We start from the raw sequence: 10,977 nt of genomic DNA, 5'->3' as shown, positions 1-10,977 counted from the left end.
GTATGGATTTTCTTTTCAGGCACATTGAGGAATAAAACTCACAGCATTTGTGCTTGTGTCACTTGCAGGCTTCTTTTACAGAGCATTACTGCAGCTCCCATGGGGTTCACACACACACACACACACACACACACACACACACACACACACACACACACCACAGAGAGAGAGAGAGAGAGAGAGAGAGAGATAATGCTTTTCCTCCGACGGCAATATATAGGGCTGCTTTTTCTCAAAATGCCCACACACACACACACACACACACACACACACACACACACACACACACACACACACAGGCAGTGGTCATGTGCTATTCAAAGCTCTTTGGTGCCATCTGCTGTTGTGTTAGTTGGTTGCTGTGTGTTTGTCGCTGCTCCTGCATTAATATTCAGCACATTGTTCTTAGAAACGCTTTTGGAACATAAAGGAATGGATTTAATGGAAGGAGTCTCCAATGTCAGTACTTTGTCCTTAAACTCACAGCTTTACCTCTGACTGACAGAGAGGTTTCGACTTTTTTGTGATTTCTCATTAATATTAATATTATGTTTTTAATATTACGTTTTTACTGACATTCCACAACATTAAATATACATTGTTCCATGTATATTATTACTTTGTTATAATTATCTACAGAATCTATGTAGGGGATCAGATGTGGAGTAAAAGTGTAAAAGAGATGTGACTTTATTATTATTATTATTATTATTATTATTATTATTATTATTATTATTATTATTGTAATAAGAATATAAGTAAATGTAGCGCTGTACCAGTTTCTACACCAAGTGGCGCCAAAAACACCGTTACGTTTATTTGCGAACCTTAACAAAAGACCGAAGAAGAGGGTTAGTAAAATTTAGTTTAGTTAGTATTTTTCTAAATATAAAGTACATTTACTTTCAATATTTATTGATTTTACAGAGATTGTAAAAAAATATTAAAATCTGCATTATAAAATATTGTGTAAATTAATTTAAGGATTTCTTTGATTCGATATAAATTAATAATAATAATGATAATAATAATAATAATAATAATAATAATAATAATAATAATAATAATAATAATAATAATAATAATAATAATAATGAACTTTCCGTTCATAATTATGTAGACTGGGCACTAGAGGGCGCACTGGCTAATAATTTTGTGGTGTGGCCACTAGAGTGCGCACAGACTAATAATTCTGTAATGTGGCCACTAGAGAGCGCACTAGTCAATAATTTTAAAGTGTGGCCACTATAGAACGCGCAGGTAAATAATTCTGTAGTGTGGGCAGTAGAGGGCGCACGAATTAATCATTCTATTGTGTGGCCACTAAAGGGCGCACGGGGTAATAGTTATGTAGGATGGCCGCTAGAAGGCGCACGAGTTCATAATTCATCCCAGTCTTGCAGCACAGCTGTGGTAGAAGAAGTCGAATCACCCGGCTGCTTTAGTTTATTTTGGGGTTGTTGAATAAATTGTCTGTATTGTTTTGTTCTTTTGTGGCGATGGAGGAGTCGAAGAATAAAGATAAAACCCAACCCGAGAAGACGGAGGAGAAGGATAAACATGCCGCGGGGAAGGGTAAAGAGAAGAAGGAGGAGCAGGAGCTGGTGAGTTAGCGCTAATTTACCTGAGTCACTGCCTCCATACGGTTAGCGTTAGCGTTAGCACTGCGGCCTGGTCACAAATCACTCTTTATTCCCTTTAAACGCGCCCTTCTCCGCGTGCATCATGATTCCACATGTGTATTCTGTGGATTATCGGTGTTTAAGAGGAAAAGGGAATCAGTCGCGATGCAAGTTATGTGCTAGTCATTAGCTTCTCATACCCGCTAGCGTTCTGTCCTTTGTTTTAAAGTTGTACGTTTTTAGATTTGACTTAATAGCTTCCAATTTAACGTTGTTTTTAATGTTAACATTTTAATGTGTATTTTAAAACTATAAACTGTAGTATGTTGTTTGAAGTTAAATGACAGTGTAGTTTATAAGCACGACCTAGCATGTTTTTTCCACCCGTATTACGACGAACTTGTCTCTCGTTACTGTCAATGAATTTGCCTTCAAACGGATTGACCAATCAGCAGTGCGATTGTAAGCACGAGCTGGGTTAATCAGCCAATCATGGCGGTAGGTGGGCGGGGTTTTGTCAGAAAGCGTTTATTACTGCACATGTGAAGGCAAAAAAAAACCATACTGATGATCTGAAATACAACTTTTACACGAACACGAGCATTTAACACACTTCCTGATGAGGGAGAAGATCATTATTCACATACACCTTTTATCTACCTTCACTTTGTGCTGATGATCTTTACTGATGTGTTACAGTCGGAGGAGGACAAGCAGCTCCAGGAGGAGCTGGAACTCATGGTGGAGAGACTGAGTGTAAGTTTTTACCTTTTTATTAATGATAATTGGTCATTGAGATGCACAGATAATTTACATGCACACAGATAATCTCTCCACTGTGCACACTTTCATTATCATCATCACCCACATGAGGATAATTGTAGATATAAACATCAACCTACATCCTGTGTTCATTTGATTCTTTTATAAATAACATTACATTTTATATCCATTATAGAATCATGTGGTTGAAATGGTCAGCTTGTGATTTGTTAAATTATTAGAGAATAATTTATTGCGTTTTCTCAGAGGTCACTGATTTGTTTTGGGTGTGATTCTGTATATTTGAACACTTCATTCACTGCACAAGTGACACTGAAAATCCTGCATTTAATCTGGTTCCATGTGTAAAAATATTATAATTGCTTTTTTTTCTTTTCAGAATTATGTCAAAACTTTAACAGATAAACATTGACATAAATAGTGTCATTTCTGCTTTCGCTCCATTCGGTTCAGCATGGTTTCAGCTTGATTTAACTTCTATTTCCCTGTGTCTCAGGATACAGACACGTCTCTCCATCTCCCAGCGCTGGAAGAGCTGCGTCGACTGATTCGTTCCTCCACCACGTCCATGACCTCGGTGCCCAAACCACTCAAGTTTCTGCGACCGCATTACACCAAACTCAAAGAGATCTATGAGGGCATGGCACCTGGAGAGAACAAGGTGTGTGTGTGTGTGTGTGTGTGTGTGTGTGTGTGTGTGTGTGTGTGTGTGTGTGTGTGTGTGATTTTCTGTTATGAGAGAGTTATTATATGGCATGTTTTTGATTTTTAAACCAGTTCTATGAAGTATGTGGTGATGAAGGAGCTGTTAAGATAAAATCATGGCGTATTAGAAGAAGTGTGTTGATAAACATGTGCTGTAATGGAAAAGGAATCAGTTCAGTCTTCTGTGTGCGTTTGCAGCGTTTCTGTGCTGACGTGGTGTCGGTCCTGGCCATGACCATGAGCGGAGAGAGAGAGTGTCTGAAATACCGCCTGCTCGGCTCACAGGAGGAACTCGCATCCTGGGGCCACGAATACGTCAGGTACCCGACATCACACTCCATCGCCATGGAAACAAATTGAGTAAACATATCAGGAGTGGTAACTGTGTGTGTGTGTGTGTGTGTGTGTGTGTGTGTGTGTGTGTGTGTAGGCACCTGGCAGGGGAAGTGGCTAAAGAGTGGCAGGAGCTTGAGGAAGGAGACAAGGTACAGCAGGAGACGCTGCTGAAGCTGGTGAAGGAGATCGTTCCCTACAACATGGCTCACAACGCCGAGCACGAGGCCTGTGACCTGCTCATGGAGATCGAGCGGCTTGACATGCTGGACTCGTACATCGACGAGAACGCATACGCCAAGGTCTGCCTCTACCTCACCAGGTCAGTCTCCCCACTCGACCCCACTCTCTCTCTCTCACACACACACACACACACACACACACACACACACACTGTGTTTATTAGTATAACCCCACATTTTTAACCCCACCAGCTGTGTGAGCTACGTTCCTGAGCCTGAGAACTCAGCCCTCCTCAAGTGTGCGCTTAATATCTTCCGCAAGTTCAACCGTTACCCAGAAGCCCTCAGGCTGGCACTGATGCTCAACGATGTCGAGCTGGTAGAAAACATCTTCACCTCCTGCAAAGACATGTAAGATCTCACACACACACACACACACACACACACACACACACACACACACACACACACACACACACACACATGACAGCCTGAGAAAGGACAGATTACTTCTAAATGAATGAACATGACTAGCTTTACTAAAATCACCACTCCAGCTGCACCTGTGTGATCATGATAGTTAATGAAGTTCACTAGAAAGCTGCTTAATGTAGTAGTAATTATAATCTTCTGTAATTAAGTAAGTAGCGATTGTTAACTATTTACCTTATTATTAATGGTAACTAATGATATTTACTGTGAAATTGAAGCCTGTCATCTAAACCAGTGGTCCCCAACCTTTTTCCCACTGTGGTGTTGTTTGTTCATGTTGCTCTCTTGTGGGTTTAGCAGTAATGTATTATGTGTTAGCGGCTAGAGCTCCTTTAAGAAGGTAGTGGATCTATAGAAGATAGTCTAAACTATAGAATACAAAAAATATATAAACCACCTTGTAATAATAGTTACAGCTAAAAAAAAATGTGAATTTGAAGCTAAAAAGTGCACCTTCTATGGTTTGGTTATTGATTAGGGTAAAAGTGAAATTTCTCTTTGTAGTGTGGTTCAGAAGGAGATGGCGTTCATGCTGGGCCGGCACGGCATGTTCCTGGAGCTGAACGAAGACGTTGAGGACTATGAGGACCTGACTGAGATCATGTCCAACGTGCAGCTTAACAGCAACTTCCTCGCCCTCGCACGTGAGGTGTGTGTTTTCTCCCTGCGTTGTTTTGAGTCTTTGGTTTTTTTTTTTGGTTTGTTTTTTCTTCTTCCTCCCCTGAGAAGGCTTCTGGAAATCAACAGCTGTTTTCTTTTGTGTAATTCTCACACAGCTGGACATCATGGAGCCTAAAGTACCAGACGACATTTACAAAACACACCTTGAGAACAACAGTACGATTTCTTCTTTTCCTTTATATCAGTTTTTAGTGATGTATTACAAATAATTTGTAAAATGTCTTATTTTCCTTAAATCATTTACAGTCTTGTCTTTGCTTTAATGTAAAAATTTCTGTATTGTTCATTTTTTGTGAATAATTGATATATACTTTCCTTTGTCAGGATTCTGTGGCAGTGGCTCTCAGGTGGACTCCGCCCGTATGAATCTCGCCTCCTCGTTCGTAAACGGCTTCGTTAACGCAGCTTTTGGACAGGACAAACTGCTCACTGAGGACGGCAACAAGTGGCTGTATAAGAACAAGGATCACGGTGAGACACCATCCACCCGTTTTGTCCTCTGATTGTCTGTGTGAGATGAGGTGTCGGATACAGCTGGCCGTTATAACAGTGTAATACATATTTCAGCAAATAGCTTTTAAATTGAAGTATTAAAAGAGAATTATATTAAAAGTCTAAAAAAACGTGGTTTTTTTTCTCTCAAATAAAATTTTTTAATCAATTTTTTTAATATACTTTTGTACTTTTGAATGATACTTTTCAGAATATTTGAGATAAAACAGAGGTTATAAAACCAGAGGTGTTTTTTTTTTTTTTCCCCGATCAGTGTGATTTGTAGAAATGCCTTTAAGAATGATGTGGTGATCAGATCGTATCGTGTCGTATCACTCACACTTCACCATATTGAGTTTACAGTTGACTAAATGAAGTATAATTCTTAAAGATGCTCTTTGGTTTAATCTCTGAGTTTTTTTGTCTTACACTCGGGATCATGCTGTAAAACCTCTTTTAGTTTATTTATGTTTTTTTTTTTTATAAAATTCTGTATTCAGCATAATGTGTTAATGCCAAATGTCACTCAGGATCCCAACATGCAAACTTTATTCTATTTTTAAAGTTAATTATTTGGTTTCTGTTACTTTTAATATATTTGTATACTCTTACGTCTATTAGTTTATAGTATATTACTGCTGTTTTCAACTGTAGTAAGTGTAAGTGTGTGTGTGTGTGTGTGTGTGTGTGTGTGTGTGTGTGTGTGTGTGTGTGTAGGAATGCTGAGTGCTGCTGCATCTCTGGGTATGATCCTGTTATGGGATGTGGATGGTGGTCTCACTCAGATCGACAAGTATCTCTACTCCTCAGAAGACTACATAAAGGTGCGCACACACACACACACACACACACACACTTGCACGCTCTCTCTCTACTACATGCCTTTTAAATGAATAATTGTGGGTCTCAGCAGAATTCAGTGTGTGTGTGTTTATAATCTTAACTGGTTGATGTAATTGTCCCTGCCCAGTCCGGGGCTTTGCTGGCATGCGGTATCGTGAACTCCGGCGTTCGTAACGAGTGTGACCCTGCTCTAGCCCTCCTCTCTGACTACGTCCTACACAACAGCAACGTCATGAGGATAGGAGCCATCTTCGGGTAACACACACACACATACACACTACAATGTTTTTATGCTTAACACATGATTATAAATCAGAGTTGTGTGTGTCCAACTTGTGTTGTCTGATAGCAGATTAACATTTGACCCTTGTTTACATGTTTCCTTAGGCTGGGTCTGGCTTATGCAGGATCTAACAGAGAAGATGTCCTGTCACTGCTCCTGCCGGTGATGGGAGACTCAAAGTCCAGCATGGAGGTATGATCATCACACAGAAACCAAACTTACTATATTGTGTGTCTGCCATTAGTACATCTCACAACTGTGTGTGTGTGTGTGTGTGTGTGTGTGGGTGGGTCAGGTGGCAGGTGTGACCGCTCTGGCGTGCGGTATGATTGCTGTGGGTTCATGCAACGGTGACGTCACATCCACCGTCCTTCAAACCATCATGGAGAAGAGCGAGCAGGAGCTGAAGGACACGTACGCACGCTGGCTTCCTCTCGGCCTCGGACTTAACCACCTCGGTAAAAGGGACGGGGATTGGACCATGTGTCTGCAGAATAGGGGTGTTATTCAAATATTAATAATAATAATAATGTTTTTTGAAGTCAGGACCTTAAAACTTTTGTTGATTTTTATGCGCTTTTACACGAATCATGGAAGACCACGTGATCAAAGGTGTAAAACCAACAACAAAAATCACATGATCGTGAAGCAAATGGGAAATGAATTATATCTTTAATTATATTAAATATTACCAAAGTTAAATTCAAAGTTTAAAATGATGATTCACAGGGGGGGCTTTTTATTTATCGCGGGCGGTTTTTGGAACTGTGATAAACGGGGAATTACAGTAATCAGAAGTTTAACACTTCAATAGTTTTTGGTACTTAAAAATCTTTCATTTGTAATTAATTTACTTATTTAAAATTTTTAACAGCTCAATGCCATAATTCATGTCTTAAATTATTACTTATGCATATTTCACAAAAAGCTTATGTGTGTGTGTAGGCAAGGGCGAGGCGATCGACACCACGCTGGCAGCATTACAGGTCGTTCCAGAACCATTCCGCAGCTTCGCAAACACACTTGTGGACATCTGTGCATACGCAGGTAAGACACACACACACACACACCACACACACACACCACACACACCACACACACACACACACACACACTGCACAAACCGCTAAAACGGATAAAAACATTAAAAAGAAATCAGTTCTCGAGTCTCACACACACACACGTGTGCGCACACATCTAGAACATTTGACTTGCCTAACTTACCATTGTATATATCCACCTGATTTCTGTTTATAGTAATAGATATATATTCTGTTCATAATACATAGACATCTAAAAATTTCAGTTTATAGTAATAACCATCTGTATATTATGTTCTTAGTACATACACATCTGTAAATTACTCCTGTAATACCATTTTATCTCATTTATATAACTCATGTAAATGCTGTATATCCTGCATTTGCTGCTACTGCACTTCTGGTTAGACCTAAACTGCATTTCATTGCCTTGTATTTGTACATTTGTAATGACAATAAAGTTGAATCTAATCTAATGCTGTTTCTCTTCTCTCTCAGGTTCAGGGAATGTCCTGAAGGTTCAGCAGCTGTTGCACATCTGCAGTGAGCACTATGACACCAAGGACAAAGATGATGACAAGGACAAAAAGGACAAAAAAGATAAAGAGAAGAAAGAGAGTACAGCAGACATGGGCTCACACCAGGTGTGAACTGTGTGTGTGTGTGTGTGTGAGAGGAGAGAGAGAGAGAGAGAGAGAGAGAATCTTAAGTTATTGTAATTGATTGTAAATGAATGGTTTAATTATTACACACTCTGCTGCTCCTGGATGTAGGGTGTGGCTGTGCTGGGTATTGCTCTCATAGCCATGGGAGAGGAAATCGGATCAGAGATGGCACTGCGCACATTCGGTCACCTGGTGAGTGCTTTCATTTAAATTAAACTGCATCATTTTTCTCTGTTTGTTTTTATTTATATTCTTTATATTCTCCATTCTCGTCTTTGTTCTTTATTCCCTTTCCCTGTGTCTGTAGTTGCGATACGGCGAGCCCACCCTGCGTCGAGCTGTGCCATTAGCGTTAGCGCTTATCTCCGTGTCCAACCCCAGACTCAACATCCTGGACACGCTCAGCAAGTTCTCTCACGACGCTGACCCAGAAGTCTCGCACAACTCCATCTTTGCCATGGGCATGGTGGGCAGTGGTGAGTGTCATTCAATCTTCAAAAATACAAACAGGTTGTTAATTAAAGAAATCACTCCTGAAATCTGCCACAGTGTATATTTATTCCTTTGTGTATATTTAACCTCAGGTACCAACAACGCTCGTCTCGCTGCCATGCTTCGTCAGCTGGCCCAGTACCACGCCAAGGACCCCAACAACCTGTTCATGGTCCGACTCGCTCAGGTACCGTAGTGTTATAGAGATATGATAATGGAGTTAACGATTATTTAGTAGTTTTATGAAACTGTAACTCTTCTCATTTATTTTGTGTGTGTGTGTGTGTGTGTGCGTGTGTGTACAGGGTCTAACACACCTGGGTAAAGGGACACTGACATTGTGTCCATATCACAGTGACAGGCAGCTCATGAGTCAGGTGGCGGTGGCCGGACTCCTCACGGTCCTAGTGTCCTTCCTGGATGTGAAAAACAGTAAGAGTTCGCATAATTTTAGCTTATTTATATAAATATTCAGACTCAAACTCTGATTAAACTGATCTTTCTTCTTCTTCTTCTTCTTTATTTTATTTGTCTTAATTCTGCAGTTATTTTGGGGAAGTCTCACTACGTCCTGTACGGGCTGGTAGCAGCCATGCAGCCTCGCATGCTCGTCACGTTTGACGAAGAGCTCCGGCCTTTGCCTGTGTCCGTCCGCGTGGGACAGGTGTGTGTGTGTGTGTGTGTGTGTGTTTTGCGAGAATGTTGTTTTTTTTTTTTTTTTTTTTTACAGCAGTATTGCTCGCTAGATTTTGTGTGCACTAGCTGTTCTATAGCTCACCAGAGGAACCAAAGATCTCTGCTGCTTTCTGTTTGTAATATCTGAACATATTTAAGTAGATGTTCTGTTCGTTATGAAGATCCTTTTCTGTGTGTTCTGTCTGTGTAATGTCAATGAAATGTTCACCCCTCTGTGTGTGTGTGTGTGTGTGTGTGTGTGTGTGTGTGTGTGTGTGTGTGTGTGTGTGTGTGTGTGTGTGTGTGTGTTATCACCAGGCGGTGGACGTGGTGGGGCAGGCAGGCAAACCCAAAGCCATCACTGGTTTTCAGACGCACACCACACCGGTGCTGCTAGCGCACGGAGAGAGAGCCGAGCTGGCCACAGAGGAGTACATCCCGGTCACGCCCATCCTCGAGGGCTTCGTCATTCTGCGTAAAAATCCCAACTACGATGTCTAAACACACACACACAGCGTTACACACACCCTCGTATCCGGGACCTCGACTGCACCGTTTTTCAGATCTATGACAGGACAGGATTCTTTCTCTCACCTTTTTCTCTTGTTTTTTTTTTTTGGTTTGTTTTTTACAAACGCGTTTATTCAGCCCTGGGTAATTATTTTTTTCTCCAATTTGTTATGTTTTACTGTTATGATGTGAAAATAAATGAAATAATGTGGTAGTAAAATGTGGATGTTTTATTTCATTGCAATTTCTCTTTACTGAATACACACACAAATTCCAGATTTTGGAATCAAAACAGTCACCAGCTCTCCTAATCCTCAACAGCAGACAAATAAATAAATTAGAAGAAATATTCATGAGCTGTGATTTGGTGCATCATTCCATCAGAAAGGAACTCTACATGTCCATGTCATGCAGAATTAATGTTATAGTGGATCAGTACATCACCATGTGTTCACTACTGACCAAACGATCCTAACACTCTCTTACTTGTGTACTACACCAGTCTGTTATTGAGTACCAACAGCTTTTTCTCTTATTGGTAGTGGTTTATAATTAAACACCACTTTTTTAGCTTTCATTCTACAGAAAACTCTCATTTGTTTCAGTTCTCTGTTTTTTTGTGCTGTTTGAATGCATTCTTTTATCCTGTTTGAGAAACTGCTCATGACGACGGTTAATACGACTGAGGAAAGTTATGAGTAGCAATGCAGCATGAAATCACTAAACATTTTACACAAAATATTGCATTTGATTATGTTTCCAGATACATTTTAAACAAACTCTGAAAAATATGACCACATACTAACAATAAATAAATAAAAATGTGTACTGGTTTGTTCTCTTGAGCCAGTAATCTTACACAGAATATTATTTTTTTAACTCCACAGCTCTATTAAATATAATGATAGTATCAGTAAATCATTCTGATGACATTATTAATAATAAGAGAAAGATAAGGAAAGCTTTTATATCAGTGTTTAAATCTATAAGCACAGCTCTCAGAGATGTTTAGGGAGGATATTTTTATAAGATGAAATAAAATTCCAACGTGCTACTACTAAAGTAAAGGAAGTAACAGTTATATCTAATATAATATTATATCTAATATAATACACTCAGTGTAAATACATTTATTATAAGCATAAATAGCAACGAAATCTTTTGTAGCAAAAAAAATTT

At 39.7% G+C, this 10,977-nt stretch overlaps 1 protein-coding gene across 1 annotated transcript; it reads left to right on the top strand.

The window, feature by feature from the left end:
- The first annotated feature begins 1,379 nt into the window (after nucleotides 1-1,379).
- On the top strand, nucleotides 1,380-10,018 carry psmd2 (proteasome 26S subunit ubiquitin receptor, non-ATPase 2). Its single transcript, XM_046862318.1, has 21 exons — nucleotides 1,380-1,604; nucleotides 2,322-2,378; nucleotides 2,902-3,066; nucleotides 3,309-3,430; nucleotides 3,541-3,765; nucleotides 3,878-4,036; nucleotides 4,622-4,766; nucleotides 4,894-4,954; nucleotides 5,123-5,269; nucleotides 6,008-6,114; nucleotides 6,261-6,388; nucleotides 6,521-6,608; nucleotides 6,712-6,874; nucleotides 7,362-7,463; nucleotides 7,955-8,100; nucleotides 8,230-8,313; nucleotides 8,429-8,597; nucleotides 8,706-8,800; nucleotides 8,919-9,045; nucleotides 9,159-9,277; nucleotides 9,607-10,018. Exons 1-21 carry the CDS (start codon nucleotides 1,500-1,502, stop codon nucleotides 9,787-9,789), a joined length of 2,697 nt encoding a protein of 898 aa, XP_046718274.1. The 5' UTR covers nucleotides 1,380-1,499; the 3' UTR covers nucleotides 9,790-10,018.
- Nucleotides 10,019-10,977: the final 959 nt, after the last annotated feature.

Source organism: Silurus meridionalis, chromosome 12 (assembly GCF_014805685.1).
Source record: "Silurus meridionalis isolate SWU-2019-XX chromosome 12, ASM1480568v1, whole genome shotgun sequence".
NCBI classification, from domain to species: domain Eukaryota; kingdom Metazoa; phylum Chordata; class Actinopteri; order Siluriformes; family Siluridae; genus Silurus; species Silurus meridionalis.
Note: the sequence above shows the minus strand (reverse complement) of the source record. Positions and strands in the feature narration are given on the sequence as shown.